The sequence below is a fragment of the Aulonocara stuartgranti genome, assembly GCF_965226115.1.
Source record: "Aulonocara stuartgranti genome assembly, chromosome: 15".
In the NCBI taxonomy this organism is placed as follows: Eukaryota; Metazoa; Chordata; class Actinopteri; order Cichliformes; family Cichlidae; genus Aulonocara; species Aulonocara stuartgranti.
Genome location: NC_138951.1, coordinates 11,725,591 through 11,747,171, shown reverse-complemented (window position 1 = coordinate 11,747,171; position 21,581 = coordinate 11,725,591). Strand labels below are relative to the sequence as shown.

The window sequence follows — 21,581 nt, the reverse complement described above, 5'->3', positions numbered from 1 at the left end:
ACTCCTCCTCACTCTCTCTTTTGTGCTTTGCGCTCGGGCTTATTTAAGAGAAGAAGCCATTATCGTTTCCAACTCTAAAACAAACTGGAAAGAACGCAGATGTTAGACACAGAATGTATGCAGGGCATTAATGAAGTGAGGAAGATGGTGGTTCGATGAAAGGCTAATGGGTTTAACAGCAGAAAGGGAACATTTAGTGCATAGTCAAAGTTGGGCTTTCTCTTACTTTTACACTTTCACTGCAAAGCAACAGATGCAAACTACATATACAAACAGCACAGGGACATTTAAATGCCTTTAGATCAATAGAAGTAATGTATTATCAACTATACATTGTTATTTGATTGGTTAGTGTTTTATATTCATGGTGCACCATAAAGCCATCTTCTATATATATCCAATTTCAGCAGGGTCATGTACGTAATATGCTTTTTAATGCAGTAAAACCTTGCTCTAGTTACTGTGCTTTAAATAAATAACCTGGCCCTGAATGGGGAACATTTGTGCCTGCTGTAAACTGAATAACAGTTTACAGCAGGCACTGTTATATTTCAGCCTAAAGGGTATCGCTAATTGACTGGGAAAATTACCTACATTTAGTCTGTCTGCTGTTACATTTGACTATTGGCTAAACAATCCTGAATTCATCCCTGATGGGAATTGTTACACGTGAAAAGCATAATCATTAGAGCCAGCCTACTTGCCCTGAAATTTACTTTAGACTAAACGTCATGAGTGTCCACTTAAGTGCTTCAGTTCTGCAGCTGAATGCCATTCACAGTAGTTCTAGCAGCTGTTTTGCACATCAGTGGGCCCGTTAGTAACTTTGAATCAAATAAATTTTTTTAAAGGCATTGTTATATAGACCACTACAGTGAAGCAGCCCACTCAGCCACGCGTCCCTCTCTGCAACGAATTAACTCTCATTCCCCTTCCTTTCAAAGCTTTGAGTTTTGAGTGGTTTATTGTTCCCCCTCTTTCTTTTTGCGAGATTTACTTTTTTCTGCCTACAGCTGATTTCACCAAAGCCTCTTTGTCTATCACTGCACTCCATCTGGTGATTTGTAAGGACACACAGTCACAGAAATTATCCCAACTGCTGTAGGAGGCGGCGGTGTCGGCGCTTCCGTAACACGGGTGACTGCGATTGCCCGTTAAATGCGCGTGTTTGGCTTTTGGCTGGTATTTTCAGTACATCCACTCATCTTTAGCTTTGCATTGACTTCAATAATTATTACGTGCGCGTGCATGCACGTGTGCTTCTTTGTTTCGCGTCACTTTTATGTAAAAGGGAATTCTTAATTAGAAACCTAGCGTTGCCTATTTTTATTTCTGACCCTCAACCGAAGCGCAGCGTTGTCATCGGCGCCGCAGGACACCACCGAGGAGCGAGACTCTCCAATTCCCCTTTTGTTGCCGGGCTTTATTGTTTGGTTATCTCTCGCTTTCCAGTCTTTCCCCGAGCACTGTCCCTTTTTCTTGTCTTTCATATTTTGCCCTTTTATTCCTGTTCCTCTCCCTTTTTATTTTTCCAGCCCTTTACTTTTTGAAACCACCTTTCATCCTACCCGATTGTCCCCTTTTTCTCTTTTCCTTCTTTCATCAGTTTTTGTTCTAGTCTAATCATGCTTTACCTTTGGGCCCAGGCAACCTTCAGATTAAACACTGCAGGGTGTTAAACACTGAAATAATGTTTTAGAGCCCTGCGTGCAGTGCAGAACAGTAACTCTAATAAATGAAGGACTTTACACACAGAAATCAAGGATTATAAATGTTTCTCGCCGGGGGAGAAGAATAAAAGATTTTTGCCTTTGACCGTCTTTGATCCCCCCCTTTTTTCCCTGTTTCCTCTGGTATTCCTGATTTCGTTGTTTCTCTTTCTTTATATTTTCATCCGTCTTCATCTCTCACTGTTTCTCTCTGAGCTTAGACTACTCAGTTGATCGTGGCATTCAGCTTGAGAGGAGATGCTTGCTTTGTGATATATTAGGTAGACTTTGAGCCTGGAGATCACTGTTGTAGCGGAATAAACTGTAAAAGTCCCCTCGGGCATGTCCTACGCCTTCCCGCGTACCAAGCATGGAATTCATATTCAAGTTGTAGCTACAGTGAACTAACAGCCTTGGTATTCATCACTATTATTCACATTTAAATCTTCTGCCACACTGATCCTCTGTTCCTCTGTCATCTCTATAATTTCTGGGTCTCTTTCTCTTCAGCCGCCCCCACGCTGTGTAAGCCTGCAGGAGGAAGTGCACTGAAAGGGCACTTCCTCCTTCTCTCAGGATTTCAGAGCAGGTGGTCTGTGAGACTACTCTACCGCCTCTAGTCCCCATTTTCGCACGTAATGATCCCCTTCCTGCAGTCCTCTGGGTTCCTCCTGCCAGCTATAATGTCCTGCTGCAGCTTTCCGTTGTCGGGGACCTTCCCTAATTGGTCACTCGGTTTGTGCAGGACCCCGGTCCTAGTTTCTCTGTAGCGAGTAGCTCCATCTCCATCATGAGCGTCTGCCCTGTCACAGCAGAGTGATAATTCAAAGAGAGAAATGTGATTGTGTGTGTGCCTGCTGGTGTATTGCTGCTTGTTGCAACAACAGCTGTGTCGACTTCCCGTCTCTTTCTGCTTTCTTTGTGCCGTTTTTCAACAACTGGTTTCAGCATCTTCAGCCTTCAATTATTTAGTGAAATTGATGAATAACTACAGATACTTTGTGTTCATGCATATGCCAGAATCTCCATAAAAGTTTCAGAAAGTCTAGGAAAGTTAAGTTTGTGAAGAGTGTGTGAAAGTTAAAGCAGTCATCACACAAACTATATTTGGAAGAAGTGGTATGCAAGAAGAGGCCAAGAGGAGCTGCTAGTTACAGGAGTTCGTTTTTTTTTTTAAGCTGTGGAATGTGTTTGTTCTTCTCTGAGAGTGCGGAAAGGTTTAAGCATTACATTCACCACTTAGAAAGTTTTTTTCATGTCCCTTTTATGACTGGCACCTAAAATCTTTACCGAAATACAGGGAAGGTTGAACTAGACCCGAATTGAATTCCTAAAGAAAAGGATGCTCTGAACTCATCATATAAGCTGCTTAGGCCGGTTAATCATAAAAAGCTTTTTTTTCTGTGTTCATGCAAGGCTGGGCATATTGTTTCTTTTATGTTAAAAAGAGATAAAAAAGACTATTTTGAGCTCCCTTTCATAAGCGTTTCACTCAGCCCATACCTTGGTCATGAAATAGTATAATTACTGTCGTCTCCAGAAAAAAAGGCGTCCTTTTCGGTAACCTCTGTCTGTGGTTATACATGTGACCATAATGGATTCTGAATTTCTGCTCACTACTCTTAAGTGAAATGGAAAACCTGAGACATTTTAGTTCACCAGATTGTTCTTCAGGGTTATTGTGTTAACTTTTTCTTGATAGCCAAGTATTAGGGACTCATTTCATAGTCTCCTTTGCGTATAGAGAAAGCAGTAGTATTGAGACATTTAAAGACTGGATAGAAGAAACATTTATTGAAATAGCTCGCAAAAAAGTTTTCATTTGTGGAGACTTCAATATTGATTTGCTAAACCCAAATAAACATAAAACCACTGAGGAATTTATAAACACAATGCACTGTATGAATCTATTCCCTAAAATTACTAGACCTACCAGGATTACATCACATTGTGCAACTCTCATAGACAACATTTTTGCAAATGACATTGAAAATAAGACTGTAAGTGGACTCCTGATTAACGACATAAGTGACCATCTTCCAATTTTTACAATCTATGATAGGAATTACAAGATCAATAAAATGGACAGTAAAAAAGAGTACAGACGAGTAAGAACAGAAGAAAGAATGAATGCATTTAAAAAAGATTTATTGAAGGAAAACTGGGGTGAAGTATATCAGGAACAGGACGTTAATAGTGCTTATAATAAATTCCTTAGAATATTTACATTACTGTACAATACCAACTGTCCAATAAAGCAATATAGTAGGAAACAGAAATATATGGACTGTCCATGGATAACAAAAGGTCTGCAAAATGCATGTATAAAGAAAAATGCTCTATACAGAGAGTTCTTAAGAACGAGAACTAAAGATGCTGAAATCAGATACAAAAGATATAAAAATAGGTTAACTAATATACTTAGATTTAGTAAAAAGGAATACTATAAGAAGCAATTAGATATAAATAGAAATAATAATAAAAGATTATGGGAAATCCTGAACAGTGTTATAAAATGTGGGACTGGACAAAAGAACTATCCCAAGTATTTCATTTGTAATGACCATGAAGAATACAATATGGATGTTGTGGCAAATAGTCTCAATGAATTCTTTGTAACTGCTGGACCAAATTTAGCAAGAACAATCACTCATCCTGGGAAAGCACAGGAAAAACCCGATACACTGATTGACAGAAATCCATATTCTATGTTTCTCACAGCCGTTGATGAAAATGAAGTTCTTGAAATTGTCAAAAAATTTAAAAATCACAAATCTTTGGATTGTAATGATATTGATATGATAGTGGTTAAAAGAGTCATTGAGGCTATTATAAAACCATTTACATACATCTGTAATTTATCATTTCAAACTGGTCGATTTCCAGACAGAATGAAAATAGCAAAAGTTATACCTCTATACAAATCTGGAAACAAACACCATTTCACAAACTACAGGCCTGTCTCTTTACTACCTCAATTCTCAAAAGTTCTTGAAAAACTGTTTAAAAACAGACTGGAAAAATTTATAGATAAACATAAACTACTCACTGAGAGTCAGTACGGATTCAGATCAAGCAGATCAACATCATCGGCACTATTAGATTCAATAGAATACATCACAAATTCCATAGACAAAAAGCAATATGTGGCTGGGTTATTCATAGACTTGACAAAGGCATTTGACACTATAGATCATGATATATTAATAAGAAAACTGGAACGTTATGGTGTCAGAGGGGTAGTTTTAGATTGGGTCCGGAGTTATTTAAGTGACAGAAAGCAGTTTGTGAAAATAAATAGTGGTTGCTCCTTATGTATGGACATTGCTTGTGGTGTACCCCAAGGGTCAGTTTTGGGTCCAAAATTCTTCAACTTGTACATTAACGACATCTGTAAAGTGTCCAAAGTATTAAAAATGGTTCTCTTTGCTGACGATACAAACATTTTTTGCTCTGGTGATGATCTGCAGAATTTATTGGAGGATATGACTAATGAAATAAGTAAAGTGAAGTTCTGGTTTGATAAAAACAAATTATCATTAAATTTGAATAAATCTAAACTTATGTTATTTGGAAATAGTAGTTTAAATACTAATGCAAAGATTCAAATAAATGGTGTTGATATTGAAAGAGTCAGTGAAAATAAATTTCTGGGGGTAATAATAGATGAAAAACTTAACTGGAGAGCTCACGTAAGATATATTCATTCCAAAGTATCACGAAGCATTGCAGTACTAAACAAGGCAAAACAGGTATTCGACAGAACATCACTTCATATTCTCTACTGTTCACTGGTTTCACCATACTTAAGCTATTGTGCAGAGGTCTGGGGCAATAACTATAAAACCACATTACATTCACTTTTTACTCTTCAAAAGAAAGCAATTCGAATCATCCACAATGCAGGTTATAGGGAACATACAAACTCACTATTTTTGCAGTCTGAAATATTGAAAATTGACGATATAGTGAAATTCCAAACAGCACAAATTCTATTCAAAGCAAAAAATAAAGAACTGCCAGGTAATATTCAGAGTATGTTTTTTTTTGAAAGAAGGAAGTTATAATTTAAGGGGTTTTTGTAACTTCAAAACAATGAAGGTACGTACTACAAGAAAAGGCTTTTGTGTTTCTGTTCAAGGAGTGAAACTATGGAACAAACTGAATATGGAATTAAAGCAATGTCCAAACATAAAACTGTTCAAAAAGAGTTATAAAAATATGATCTTCTCGATCTATAAAGAAAAGGAAAATATTTAAATTAAGTGAATGTCTCTATTTAAAAACAAACAAACAAAAAATTCATGATGTGATATTATAGTATATAGTATATCAGAAATCTGTTCACTATTTTTATTACAAATTATATCAGTAAGGAAGCTGACTAAATATTCACTGATAATTTATGGGACAGGGGTGGGATTAAATAAGTCACTGAGTCAGCTTTGCAGGGTTTTCAGCTCACAGACTCAATTTCACCTCAAGCACAGTATTATGTTCTGTGAGTCAGATAATGTGCATTTACTTTTCATACATAAAACTTATCCATGCTAATAATCTTACACTCACCAGGTTAATTGCTGAGATCTGGGAACACGGATTTAAGCAATTAACGTGTGGCACAGACGCTACAGGAAGTGTGAGCAGGTTAATGTTAATGTAAAATAGCATAGAATAATAGCATAAATAAAATAAATATTTATCTTTAACACAGATGTTAAATACTTAAGTTCTACAGATGACGTTAGACTGAAATTTTCCTTAAAATTTATTCACGTAAATTTATAAACATTATAGGACAACAGCCGGAGAAAGGATTTTTAAGTTATAGTGTAACTTTTCGTGTGAGTGTGTCAGGGCTTCGGCTTCAGCGCAGGCTGTGTTTCAGAATGAAGGTGACAGGTGGGCTTTGGCACTACTCGCATCACTGAGATGGCACATAAAGAGAGAGGCGGATAACCACACATGCAGGTATAGAGCAGCAGCTGTTTCTTCCTCCATATCTTTTCGCTGTCTGCCGGGCTCTTTCTCCTCTCTGCTCCCTCCATCTCCTCACAGCCTCCCCTCATTTCAGTTATCTGATGGTAACGACTGACACATCTGTGTTTTAAACCCGGGTTTGTGGAGATTACAGCGTGGCACACCTACTGTGTCTAAGGATCAAGACGTCAGCTAACACAATCCTTGTTTAGATCGGGTGCTTGGAAGCTGCCATTCATGTTTCTTCTGTTCTTCTGTTAAAACTCGTATTTTGAAACATTAAGTCGAGAGTTATAGATAAAGTTGTTACATAGTTGTTATATACTTTTATATAACATACAGTGCTTAAGAAATGTATTAGACCACTATCCAGTCAAAGGGTTATACCGCATCTGCCATAAATTCAGACTTTATAATTGGTAAACATTTTTTTTTCTTTTTGTAATGGCTAATTTACTGCTTTTTTACACTAAACTCTTTAATCAAAATTATTTTTCTAATGTTTAAGTATAATTATTGTTTTTTCCAAAGCAGATTAAAGTATCAAAGCACTTTTTAAAAAAATTATTTACTTGCATTCCTGAACAGAAGCGGTTTGATGTTGTGCTTGATTCATTTCTGAGAGAAGTCAAGTGTTTTGACTCAAATTTGGACAGAAAAATGTAAAATAAATAAATAATAATAAATAGATAAATAAATTGTTTGAAACTGGTGTCTTTTTTAGCAGTGGTCTCAGAATTTGATTACTGCATGTATGAAGTTTGGGTCTTCTAATGGTGAAAGAGGAAAATAATAACACAAACTAAATTTATTATTGATTTAAATTAACTATACATGCTATCAATACACAGAGACTAATCAACGGAGTGTACTGTACATTTAGCTATGGAATATGTAAAGCTGAAATGTTAAATGTAATCAAAAAAATCAAAACAGACAAACAAGAGAATAGATGCGAACTGGCTTAAATAGGGGAAAAGCATTCCCATCTGTGTGTATAGCATCGATTGCTAGACAAGGAGGGGTGGGCAATTCATTTTCCCAAGCGGCTAAATGAGAAATTGGGATTGTTGTGGAGGGACCAATAATCTTATAAAGAGATTAAAAAAATTAAATAAATAAATAAAAATATTGAGCAGAACTGAGAACCTTAGCCTTGTTTACAAATAGCCTGAAAAGGTATTTCTGCAGTAGTCAAGAAATATGCGCAATAGTTAGCATAACTAACATGAAATACAAATTACAGCTGTTTTAAAAAAAAAAAATTATAGATTTGCACATGTTTAAGCAGACAAGTAAAGAGTTGACTAAAGTGAACAAAGAGTAGAAATAGACCATCAGAAGATAATCATGACTGAAGAGGTGAAATTTAAGTGCCAGTTGAAATTGTAAGCTAACAGCATGCGTAGCTGAACCTTACTGTCAGCTAGATGTAATGAGAACACAGTTAAGAGTTAATAAAACGGATCAATTGAAAGTCAGAAAACATAATAAAAATATGAAAAGACAAAATTATTATGCATAGCTGGTAAACGGATTAAAATTCACTGTTAAAGCTCAATTTGTAGTTGATAAATGGGTTCTTGGGCTTTTGGGCTGTTTTTGGTGAAACATTTAGGAACCACTGTTTTATACAGTTTGCTGGCTGGCATGAAAAACCCTTCAACCTCCACTTTCCTTCTGCTGCCTTTATAGAGCAGCACTGTGTCATGGTAATCACCCAGGGTTCATTCAAAGCCATTTTCAAGCGTACTGATTTGATACAAGTAGTTACCATAATTCTTTCAAATGGCAAAAGTAAATAGCTCGTCTCTAACTGAACAGAAGGTGAATTGAACTGAATAGCAGGGACAGGATGTGTGGGTCTCGTCACTCATCATAAGCTCTACACTTTCCACAGGGATGATGAGCATGCCCTGATCCTGCAGTACTGCCAAACACTGGGGGGGGAGGCCTCTCCTTGCAGCCAGCCTCAGAGTCCTGCCCAAATCTTACAGGCTGTGGAGAAGGAAGAGCGCGGCGAATTGGAAAAGATCATAGCGCGTCTGGAGGAGGAGCAGAGGTAGGAGACAAACATCAAAACTGGCTAATCTTATTAAAATTGATAATCACGTCTTTGCTGATAGTGATTACAAGCTATTGATTAATTTTATGAAAAGTGACATTCTCAAAATGCATAAAAATGGGGTTTATCTGTTTGCCTTTGTTACGCTAAGTGTTTATTGACAGCTTCTTCTTTCAAGTACACGTGTACGCTCGAGTCACACTACAGCACACAGACACTTACCGTACCACCAGTGCATCTCACCCGCCAGCTCCTTCCCCGTTTTGATTTGTAAATGGAGTTGGTATAGACACAGAGTGACTGTGCAATCTATTGTTGTCGAGATGCTTTTTCCAGCATCTCGACTGGAGTGATTTAACACTGATTACACACACACATACACAGGCAGAGGGGAGCGGGTGAGAGCTTTACAGCTGGTCTCATAAATGCCAACTTAAGTAAAGTACTGCAGCTTATAGTTCTGCACTGAGAGGGTGAAGAGGAAGTGAGGCGAGAGATTTGGTAGGGGGCGTTATGTTTGGTTATCCACTGTGGATAGGATTTCACACAGAATGAAGAGGTAAACACGAGTGTGGTGTTTTGTGTGGCGTCCCGCTGTGGAGGTTCAGAACTGGCTTTTTGAATGTTTTAAGAATATTAAAACATTATATATTTACACGGGAAACACCAGGCAGAAGAACATATTCCCGTTATTTGTCCAATTTCCCAGCTGTTCAGCTGCCACAGCTTCTGCGTCAATTTCACATTCATCCATGTGTATGGACACATTTCTTGTTTCTTCACTTATTTGTTCTCAATTTTTCTTCAGGACACTGCAGAGGGAGTATGAGCAACTTAAGGAGCAACATGGACAGCGAGGCACGCCTACAGGAAGCCCCTGGGAGACGGAGGGCCCCTCGGCCCACCCCGATGAGGCAGATCTTTTAGCTGAAGCCAGGCTGCTACGACAACACAAAGGCCGGCTGGAGACCCGCATGCACATCTTGGAGGAACACAACAAACAGCTGGAATCTCAGCTTCATCGCCTCCGACAGCTACTGCACCAGGTGACGTATCATGTACACATTTTATCCCCGACTTGGGGTTATGTTTTGTTCCCGTTACCGACTGTAGTTTTGGTGCTTTGCAGACAGAAAACATGCAGTTTCTCTGAAAATAATTTAAAACCTGAAGTAACATTGTTATTGTTAATACAGCAAGTTCATACAGCACATGATTACTGTCTTATGGCTAGTAGGACCAATTTGCAGCAGAGCAGAGGAATTATGGTTTTCTCCTTTGAGTACAGCACATACACAACTGCGATATAAAGTTTATTTTCCACATTAGCTTCCTTTCCGTTCAGTTCATTAGGCTTGTTGTTGAGGAGCAGCAGGGCAGTAATCACGGTTCACAGACTCACTCACGCACACCAGCTGGCAGGGCTGTTTCAGACGGCTCAGGAAAAAAATAATTTAAGCAGACGTAAAAGTAAAATGCTGATACAGAAAGCTTCCAGTAAATTAAAGGGATTCGTTCAAAGTCGAGCTCCATCATGAGCTTGCAGTTATTAATCCCGAAATCCACATGATAACCCACTTTTATCACAATTTTTAAAAAACTGCTCATCATCATTCAGATTAGATCCTAATCACATCATTTCCATTCCACCCAGCATCCATCTCCGATCTCCGTATTAATAACTTCCAGATTTGTTTATACCCGGCCTAATTGCTCACTGAGGTTGGATTGTTTGTGCCAAGTGAGAAATTCACAAGCGTCAAGCCAAACAAGCAGCAATCCTGATAAAGCAAACTGAGGGGAGGGGGGGGCAGGTATTGGCTCTCTGGAAGCTGAGAAGCTGTGAGCATGGGCAATAACTCATAACAACAGGCGGCAGCTGACGTGACTCAGCAGATATTTAATGGCAGATGATTAACATTTGGACAGAAACAGTTTTAGTATTGCACTCTCACAAAATTTAAATGTGTCCTTCAGCAGAAGTACAGTAGATAAAATAAAATATAAAATAGCTGTTAGGACACTGATTTCTACTTTCTCTTAGAATGCAGTTAATGATGCAAGGTTTCCAGATACTGGTAGTGTTATTAGGACATACAGACACTATAACCCACATTTGCTCATTGATTCGATTTGTCAATTTTAACTCTACAAGCATCATTTTACCACCAGATTGTAGGAAATGTTTTTTTTTTTTTTAATCTGTAGTATTTAAGTGAAAGGAGTGATATCTGGGTGGCCCGTTATAATTTGATCAAGGAAAAACTAGAAATAAGCACCATTTTTATGTAGCTTCCATGACCGTGTTTTTAAAAGTAAAATCACAAAAACAAAATGCAGATCTGTTAGTGAACTTTTTGGGGCGCTCGTGCTTTTTAAAGCTGGTGAATATGAGCCGCGGTTTGCAGGATGAAAGCAATTTTTTTTGAGAGGAGCGCCAAGCCCATTTCAGGAATGCCATCGCCATGGTAACTAACAGCTTATCTGATACAGGTGGATGCAGTTGACAGTTTATGACTTATGATGAATTTGAAATTCTGAATCTCTGATTGGTGGATTTCTTCTCACTTTCTTGACATCAAGTGTGGGAAACAAGATGTATATGTAGGTTTTTTTTTCCAGTCAGTCATCTAAAACGAGCTAACGTCATACTGCAGTTTGAAGGCAGTTTGAAGTATTTTGGCTGTCATTCACAATTTAAAGCTGCCCCTCTCATCGTCCGTCTCACACACAATGTTAGATAACAGTCCTACACCCTGACAGTGGCAGTGACCTGCACGGGTTTGTCAGATTTTCTAAATAAAAGTCCTTAGTTTCTAAATGGAAGACCAGTATGCTTCAAATTCAGTGTGTTTTCTTAATAAATAAAAGGTTAAATGTGTTATTATTAATCTGTCAATGAGAAGAAAAGCATCAGAATAGTTGCAGGAACTGAACAGGATTCTTTAAAAATTTCATTATGGCTTCAGTTATTTATCGGATGTTATTAAGGTGCTTTGATGCTGTGAAATTTTCAAAAATAAAAGCTCCCAATTTATATTTATAACCTGAAGAGAATGCTTAAAAAATTCATAATTAAAAAAAAGCATCAGTTATAGTTTGCCAGCATCCTTAAGGTGCCACATTTCCAAAATAAAAGCCTCAAATTTAGTGTTTTTCCCCCTAACTTTTAATGATACAAGTATCAAAAGCAATCTCCCTTCAGCTTCATTAGCTCACCAAATCACTTCAAATCTTTTAGCAACAAGCCACAGAGCAACCAGCAGCAGCAACACTTGCACTGCAGTGTTTTCAGTGTTTTTTCTTTAAGTGCCTGTATTATTGTAGGGTCTTTAACTTACAATTCAAAGCACCTTGTGGAGACTTTTTTTGTAATTTGCCACTGCATTAAATAAAACAGAATTGGGGGAAAAAAATAAAATTGAAGTTTAACTGAATATTTTATGACTTCCCATGGTGTCTAATTAATGATGGCAAACCGAAAGTCATTTGGCAATTCTCATCCCTATACTACACACAGAACTAAAGAAGTAAAGCGAATCAAGGACTGTGTCGCTCATGTTTATTTTGAATGCTAAAACGTTTGCTGTAACTGTCAATTATAGCGATGAGGAAGTAAAATCTCAAAGTAGAAATGCTTGAAAAACCTGGGCTGAAAGGCGATTCTTAATTTGGTTTATACAGCAGACTGTCAGGTTGCAATGTGCTGTAGTGTTGTATACTGTCTAAGCTACTGCATTTCTACCTCCGCTGAGTTAGCCTTGTTTAGACTTTCCATCAATGCTGCCGCATGCTGCAGTGGATTTATTCTGACGCTGATTGCAACAGACAGAAAATCCAAACATAAACGGCGCACACAGCTACCTGCACACATGGAAACGTCCAAACACTTAAGTAAGAACTACAGTTCTCAGAGAGTCCCCGGAGACCTGACGATGTGTCAACACGTCTTTCCATCAAGTGCTGTGTTACTGCCAAGCTTCAGAGTAATAAACCCAGCCTTCCTGATGGCACGCATTAAATTCACACTCCCGAAGGGTGACCAAAACCCTGACCTGAGCTATTCTAAGACGAGCCTCGAGACACTTGGTTGTGCTCCAGAGACGTTTCCAACATGTTAGCCTTCGCTAGCGCTAAGGGCACGAGGAGATGAAGGAGGAGAGGAAGAAGGAGGGTATATGAGAGAGGGGAGGGAGCATTGATTTACTTTCTTGAACTTGAAAAGCCAAAGGGAATGGGAGATTGTGCCGTGAATGTCACTGGACATGAAGTGTTCACTTCTGAGCATCTGAGAAATTGGTTTTTCAACAGACTTTTGACATATTCTGCAGTGTGTGTGTGTGTGTGTGTGTGTGTGTGTGTGTGTGTGTGTGTGTGTGTGTAATATATTAATTTATTTGTGAATCTTTAGATCTTGAGAACACAGCACACTGGAGGGCAAATAATTATTTGTTATATCAAGATGAGGCTAGAGGTTACAGAGTGGCAAGAAGCAGAGAAAAATCCTAAATATGAGCGCTGTTGTTTAGATTTAAGTATGTACTATCATCTGTTTTAACCATTTTCTACTTCAGTTATATTTAAGAGCATGTGCACATATTTTTTACCTTTCCACTCACTGAAGACCATCAGGGTAAAGCATTTGAGCTAAAACAAAACAAAAAACTGGGCTAATTTTAATTGAGGGCTTGAAATGTGATTGATACTGTAGTGTGTTAAACTCAGTTTTGGCTTGTTTGGGGAAATTGTACACATGACAAGAGCCTCGTTGTGCTGCCCTTTGGTTGTTTCTTGTCTCCGCCTGCTGCTGTGAAGCAGGGCTAATTTTGAAGTTGTCAAGCAGCCACCAAGTAGAATAATTGTGTTATAATGACTAAATGTTCTTTTGTTTTGTTTTGTTTTCATGTCTGTCTCTCCATCAGCCCGATGTGGACTCGAGGGTAAATGGATTGTCTTCCCCCATCGTGCAAGATCGAGGGCCACTTACTGAAAACTCAGGTGAGACACTCAAGCTGAAAAAGGCTTAATGTACTGTTGTTTATTTAAATAGGAAGATATCAGTCCATTGCTCACAACAGAGAAAAAATATTCGCTTTTCTGTAAATGTAAACTGTTCCTCGCTGTGGTGCAGTATTAAAGTGTGAGTGCGTGTGGTAACTGAAAATCAACCTCTCTGTGCTTTGCGTGCATGTGTGTTCAGATGAGCTGTTGGACTCCCATAACAGCAGCTCTGACCTGGCAGATGTAATGGAGCAGATTAACAACTCCTTCCCTGCATGCAGTCGTAAGTTTCCCAATCCTCCTCCTCGAATTTCCCACCGTGTCTTCCCAGCCTCCTGCAGCAGATTTTTTTTTTGTCTCACCATAAGGTCGAAGGTCAGCAGAGGAAAAAGTACAGTTTGCTTAACCGGAAAAGCCCTTCACAGAAAAACTGATGTAGCATGTGCAAGATACAGTGCTGTGATCATTTCTTACTTTTTTACTTATTTGTCACACTGAAATCTTTCAGATCGTCAAAAAATGTTTAATATTAGACACGGATAACCTGAGTAATTGCAAAATACAGTTATTCAATGACTATTTCATTTATGAAGAGAAAGGAGCTACCTGCACCTATCTGGCCCTGTGTGAGAAAGTAATTAATCTCCTCCTCGTTAAACGATGAATTAACTGTGATTAACCACATTTTTTGGAATGCTGAGCTCAATTTCACTACCCACACTCAGGCATGATTACTGCCAGACTGGCTGAATCAAGAAATCATCTAAACAGAAGCTGTCTGAGGTAGGCTAAAAGATCTCAGAAAGCAGCGTGCCACGATCTAAAGAAGCAGCTGAGAAACAAAGTCATTGACATCTATCAGCCTGGAAAGGGTTAGAAAGCCATTTCTTAAGCTTCGGGACTCCTGTGAACCACGGTGAGAGCCATTAGTTGCACATGGAGAAAACTTGGAGCAGCAGTGAACCTTCTCAGGAGTAACCGGCCTACCAAAATTATCCCAAGAGCACAGCGACGACTCATCCAGGAGGTCACAAAATAACTCAGAACAACATCATCTGCAGGCTTCACCTGCCTCAGTTAAGGTCAGAGTTCATGATTGAACAACAAAAAAGAGACTGGCAAAAATGGTATCAATGAGAGAGTTCCAAGGAGAAAAGAACACAAAGACTGGTCTCACATTTGCTAAAAAAAACCCAACGCTTTTGGGAAAAAATATTCTGTGTACTGACGAGACAAACGTTACATCTGGCACAAAACTAACACAGCATTTTAGAAAAGAACATCATAGCCAAAGTCAAACATGGTGGTGGTAGTGTGATGGTCTCGGGCTGTTTTGCTGTAATTGGAGGAAGCATGAACTTTGCTTTCTACCAGAAAATCCTGAATCCTGACCATCAATCAGCTCATGTCCTGAACCTCAAGCACACTTTGGATGTAAACACTGGGTTATCTGGACTTAAATCTGATTGATATGCTTTGGCATGACCTTGAGCAGGCTGTTCATGCTGGAAAATCCTCCACTGTGGCTGAATTGAGACAATTCTGCAAAGAAGAGTGAGCCACAATTCCTCCACATTGATGTGGAAAGCTCATTTCTAGTTATCACAAACTGCTTGATTGCAGGTCTTGAAGCCAAGGGTGCCACATTAGTTTATTAGCAATCGCTTTTTCACTTAGGACCAGGTACTCTAGGTTTGGACAGCTTTGTCACTTACTTAAAAGAAATCGTCATTTAAAAACTGCAGTTTGTATTAACTCGGGTTATCTTTGTCTAATATTTAAATTTGTTTGATCTGAAATATGTGTTTGCGACTGAGATAAATTTGCCAAAACAGACTGTTGAATTGCTGGGACAGGAGAATATTTGGCAGTTTAGCTTCAATCACGTCTGGAACAACGAAGAGTTTTTAAAAATAGTTGCTATTTACAGTAATTGTCTGTCATCTTATTTATTAAATACCACCTTTTACATTTCAGCTACACAAATGGTTTTGTAACATTCCCCTCTTTTATCATACTATTTTACATATTATTGCATTGAATGTTTATAAGCAGTATTTAACTTGAACTCAAAGTAGATCCGTTAGGTTCATGGGATAACTGAAATTACACATGCATGGCATGAAAGTCAATGATTCCCAGTATGTTCACAGCACAACACTGACTTTAGACATCTCTGAGGTATTTTTTCTGCTAAAAAGGTGCACGCTTGAGCCTGTGGAGAAACGGTGGTACTTTTCTGATGTAATCATCATAATCTACAATATCAACCAAACTCATCATCCGCCTTCCGATTTTTTTTTTACCACCTCTCAGTGCTCTTATCGATCCTCGTGTCTTTTTCCTCTTTCAGCCCCTCGCACACTCCTGCTGTGTATCCTTCCTTTTTATTTCCTCGTCTCTCACGCTGCCACTCGGCTTTGTGCCTGTTTCCCGTGTCTTTGTGTGCACAGCAAAGTGTCAAGTATTGTAATCCTGAACTCAGATGGTCTCGTCCTGCACGGCGCTGAAATTTTCTGTTTTCGGATGGTTTGCTCAGTGCGGTCCAGGTTCCTCTGCACCCATTTGTGACTTTGTGCCTTCGATTCTGATGTCTGCTCAGATGCACAGTTTAAATACAGGCCTAATTGTTTCAGCCATCATCATTTAAATTTGGTATTTGATCAAATTGGGAAGAAAACGTTATAGCTCATTACTCCTAATAGCTGAATCTGAAACAATATTCACCTTTGGGAACGTTAATCAAATAGCAAAATAAATTAGTCGAAACTCCTGCGAGGGCTTTAGTTATAAATCCATTGTAATCTGGCACACGTTCCAGTGTTATTAGAATTTGGTTACTGCATAGCTCGGAGGCACCGGGACTCAGCCGCTCAGTGTGCGCACAAGTACGTGGGAGGTACCCAGAGGCTGACAATTTTGTGTAGACTCATAAATGCTGAAATGAACTGGGGAGTTCAAGTGTTAAACTGCTCTAATTTTTCTTTGTTTTGCCTCCTGCAGCCTCAAGCCTCTCCTCGAGACCACAGGTAAGACGTTCTCCCATAAATTTAAAGACGCAACAGGGGATGTTAATTTGTCTTTTAGCAGTGGGTTGTTTTTTTGTTCTTACGCCGTATTGTTTGTATTGAGGGATTGGTATTTTGGTAATTGGCAAAGGTGAGAGAAGTTGGAATAGAGCACGTTTTAGAGGTAATTACAGCTGCTGCCACAAAAGCAGTCCCCTCCACGAAGCCTTCACCTGCCTCAACCCTCCACATTCTGTGAGAAAGCGGCTGCTAATGGATCCCAGGGGAGTGCCATTAACGGCTCCTCTCTTTCTCTCAGTCTGAGGCCAAGGTGCATTTTGGGACAGAGGTATTGTGAAAGCTGTTGCCGCTGACCTCTTCCCACTGTAATTATTTACCCCGCTCCGGTGTCCCTTGGTTCTGCTTCACACCTCTTTTCCCCTCAGGGTCTTTTTAAGCTGCTCAGCTTGTCTCCCTGCACAATAAGCAGTACTTTTACATGCCAGTTAAACTGCCTATTTTCTGAGAGTCAGACATTTCTACTTTTCTCTCTGTTGACCAGAACAATACAGCCCGTCCTTTCAAGCAGTTTGCAACTCAAAATTACATCGCTGTTAAAAACTTTGTCCTCTTCCTGATTTCTTGGTTTGCTTGTTTTTTTGTTTATTTGATAAACATACATGTTTGAGATCGAAGATATTAGACAAAGATGCCCAGAGTAAATGCAAAATGCAGTTTGTTATCCAAACCTACCTGGTAATTCCCCCCTATGTCTAATAACTGGTTGTGCCACCTTTGGCAGCAAGAACGACTGGCTATGAGTATTTCACATCCCTGTGCAGGAATTTTTGTCCAATTGTTTTAATTCAGCCACACTGGAGGGTTTTCATGCATGAATGACCTGATTAAGGTCGTGTCAAAAAGTCTCATTTGGTGCAGACGTTGACAAGGTCAATCCAAAACCTTCATTTTGTTTGTTTTTTTGTATTTTTTGAGTCATTCAGAGCTGGCCTTGCTGGTGTGTTTCGGATCATTGCCCTGCTGCAAATGCTCTTGAGCTTCAGGGCATGAACTAGTGACAGAGTAATTTCCTTTAGGATCTTCTGGTGAAAGGTAGAATTGTTGTCAGGATGTTGGTGCAATAATCATTTTATAAAAATGCCGTGTTAGATTTACTCCACATGTAATTCATGTAATTCAAACCTTCCAAAGAGTTCAGCTTTTGTCTCCTCAGTCCACAGAATATCTTCCCCAAAGTCTTGGGGATCATCTTAGACGAGCCTTTGTGTTGGATCCACGAATGTCATTTTTGCCCAGTCGTTTTCTTGTTTAATCACGAACTCTGACCTTAACTGAGTCAGGTGAAGCCTGCAGTTCTTCAGATGTTGTTCTGGGTTCTTTTGTGACCTCCTGAATGAGTCTTTGATGCTCTCTCGCTTTATTTGTGGTAGGCCGGTTTACCATGTTCTCACACTGGTTCATTGGAGGCCCAAAGCTTTAGAAATGGCTTTGTAATGCTTTCCAGACTGATAGATATTAATGACTGTTTCTCCGCCCTTTCTTTCGATCGTGGCATGATGTGTTGCTTCCTGAGATCAGACAGTAATCAGGCCTGAGTGTGGGTACTGAAACTGAACTCAGCTTTCCACAGTTAATTTATCATTTAGCAATAAGTTTTTCACACATAACCAGGCAGGTGTAGCTTCCCCCCCCTTAATAAATGAAATTATCACCTAAAAACTGAATTTTGTATTTACTCGGGTTATCTTAGTCCAATATTAGAATTTGATCGACCTGAAACATAATGTAAAAAAAACTAAGAAATCAGGAAGACTGCAAATACTTTTTTACAGCACTGTGAGTTTATGACTTGTATTCATTATCTACATATGCACTTTGACTACAAACACTATGTGAACCACAGGTCTCCTCATTCTTCTGTTCTCCTGCAGGTTCCATGTTAATGATGTGTTTATTTACCACCTGCTTTGGAGTACGTTCCTCTGTACAATAATGCAACCTCATCTGACTCATCTGCAGCAGTGTTACACAACACATGCATTACCACATCAATTGAATATTAAATCTAATGAGTTCATTTCCCAAACATCTTCCACTCCTGGCTTTTTATAGTCCTCGGCGGACAGCGCTCCATGCACTCTCCTTTAACTTCAGCGCAAAGCTTTAGTTTGAGTGCCTAATTTCATTTCTGCGGAGAGCTCTGATTTGTAAAATCTTCCCAGATTCATCCATGCCCACCTCCCACTTTCCCCCCTCTGCGCTCCTAATGGACTCTAACTGGCTTGAGGGACTGCAGTCCATTTGCCAGCTCTCAAACCCGATTACTTTGTTTGAACTTCTGACGTTTCCACACGGTGATGTCTTGATGAAGAGAAATGAGGCGGGTTCACCTGCAGCGCTCGGGACTAACCAAAGAGACTCATAAATCCGAGCTTTTCTGTGGCTGTATGTGAACTGGCGCTGTCGTGTTTCAAGATTCTTGCTTTTTGTCGTCTGATCCAAAGCGTTTTCTCTCTGTGTGTTTTCAGATGATGTGAGGACTGACTGGAGGATGGAGAGACCATTCCCACACAAACAAAATCCCCTGCCCCTAAATCCCAAAGATGCACAGGAGCAGACAACTTAACTACTTTTACCACCTTGTCTTGTACTATGCAAACTGTATATTTTATGAACTGTAGATTGTACCGAATTGAACATTTGTCAGTGATTTATTTAGGTATGCAGATGAGTATATGGACACGGGGCTTTGTATAGATTTTTTTGTTTTGTTTTTCAGAGGGTGGTTGGGATTTTGTTTGAATTCTGTTGACTTAACTGGGAATCAAACTGTTCCATTTTTATTTGTCATTCCACTGCTTTGTACCATCGAGCCCCGAATAGCCCCAGACTTTTGTTAAATGCTTGGGGAGCGCACACACTGCTCCCGGTGGCTGAAAGGATCATTTCCAAAATGTAAACTATCACCTCTCGGATCACCTGGTTTGTTTTCCTATCTATCTCGTAGCATGCTTGATGTCAAGTTCCCCTTTAAAAAGCATCGATATGCCGGCAGACTTTGTCTCAGCTGCGATTTTGTTAAAGTAAACTTTTACCCCTTCTGTGCCTACAAAGTTTGTCGTTCCACACGTGGAAGACGGAGGTGAGAGTCGATGTATTATTGTGGGATTGTGTAAAAATGGTTTTGGAAGTTACAGATTTAAATCTAAAGTTGTTTTGAATCTGGGTTTATGAGAGGCCCGCCGTTATCATGTAGAATAGGTTTGGTTTGTTTTTTTAAAAGAGATATATGTTCAGAAATCAGAGGAAAGCCATGATTGCCTTGCTACCTCAGACTCATAGACACAGTTTTGTTTTTGTGGTTCGTAAACTCGTCAAACAGTTGTGTGTTCATTTACAACCATGAGCAACCTGGTATAGATTTCTAAGCTTTAGCTCAATGTATTGGTGTACACTGCAATGAGGAGTTACCAAGTTTAAAAAAAGGAAAAAAAAACAAGTTACTATTACTGTACCACGATGGGTCTGTGGCCTGCTGAAGCTAGCCTCCCGTTATGATGAGTAGTATTTTATCTGTTGCTGGGTTGTTTTGGGGGGGTTTTCCACTGGCCTTCTAGCACTGGTCCCTCACTGCGTCGTGTTGTTGTGCTATATGCTACCCTGTAAAACTTGTGAGATTGAACAACACTACTATAACCTCTGACTGTAAACTGATGGTGATGATGATTTTAATGATCATGATGAACCGTACCATGGCAGAACTGTGTCGCTTCTCCTGAGGTATGTAAAATAGATGGACCACACTACATGTAATATGGCTACGTTGTTTTATTCAAAATAAAATTTTTATAACAAGTACACGTCCCCCATGTGCTTTCGTTATTACCTCCACCACAGGAGGTTATGTTTTTGGCAACGTCTGCGTTTAAAGTTGAAAATGATGTCGTGTTGTCGAAGTTTGTGAATGCGTTAACCCGAGAACAAAGCGATGTAGGAGTTTTAAATTTACACCATAGGTATATCTACTAAAAAATCTTGGGCTAGTTGGAATCTACCTCAAAGTCGAGGTCAGAGGTCAAGCTTTCTGAAAGTCTTGTGAATGCGATAATTCGAGATGGAAGTCACCTATGATTTTGAAACTGAAACCATCGGTGTATCTACTGGAAGGCCGAGTGGCGCCACTGCCAGCTTGAAAAATTAGAAATGAATTCTGATAAAACTTTGTAGAGCTGTAAAGTCGGGTCGTGCTAACAAGTCGTTAAAATTTGGCTTATATCCAGTAAGGTTTTCAAGGTCCATTTGATTATCCTTTAAGTCCTGTAAGTTGCGAGATGGGGCCTCCATGGATCACACTTGTTTTCCCAGCACATCCCACAGATTAAGATGCTCCTTTCTATCAGATCCAAGGTTAACTTTTTGAGCAATTTGACCTACAGTAGCTCATCTGTTGTCCACCAGCCCGTTCTCACTCCTGAGGTGTAACATCCCGACGATTTGTCACATCCCCCGGCGTTCCTGAGGAGTGCAAAAGGTGACCTTCCGTGTTCTTATGCTACGCACCAGGTTATGGGTGAAATCCAGTAAAATGACGTTCTAGCCATGTATTCCAGCCCTAAACCTAACCTTATCCCTTAACGATAACCTTAACCAGCACTTTAATAATGTTAAATATTGTTTTCCAAAGCGATTTAAGTCAAATGAACAAACATGTAGATTGATTCCAAACAATTCTCACGTCTCCTCGTTTTTTTTTCTCGTCATTTAGGGACGTGTTCGGTGCTCTGAAGCGTAATATGT

At 39.3% G+C, this 21,581-nt stretch overlaps 1 protein-coding gene across 6 annotated transcripts in view; it reads left to right on the top strand.

Annotated features, from left to right (window-relative positions):
* Positions 1 to 20,642, top strand: part of utrn (utrophin) — a gene marked incomplete at its 3' end in the record, with an annotated part of 194,758 nt that extends 174,116 nt beyond the window's left edge. For 5 of the 6 annotated variants that reach the window (XM_082506782.1, XM_082506783.1, XM_082506784.1 and 2 more), the window contains 6 exons: positions 8,590 to 8,751; positions 9,563 to 9,800; positions 13,677 to 13,752; positions 13,955 to 14,038; positions 16,759 to 16,784; positions 19,313 to 20,642. In XM_082506782.1, coding sequence (XP_082362908.1) covers positions 8,590 to 8,751; positions 9,563 to 9,800; positions 13,677 to 13,752; positions 13,955 to 14,038; positions 16,759 to 16,784; positions 19,313 to 19,321 — 595 coding nt within the window. The remainder of the gene's footprint in view (positions 1 to 8,589; positions 8,752 to 9,562; positions 9,801 to 13,676; positions 13,753 to 13,954; positions 14,039 to 16,758; positions 16,785 to 19,312) is intronic. The other variant, XM_082506786.1, reaches the window with a different exon arrangement.
* Positions 20,643 to 21,581: the final 939 nt, after the last annotated feature.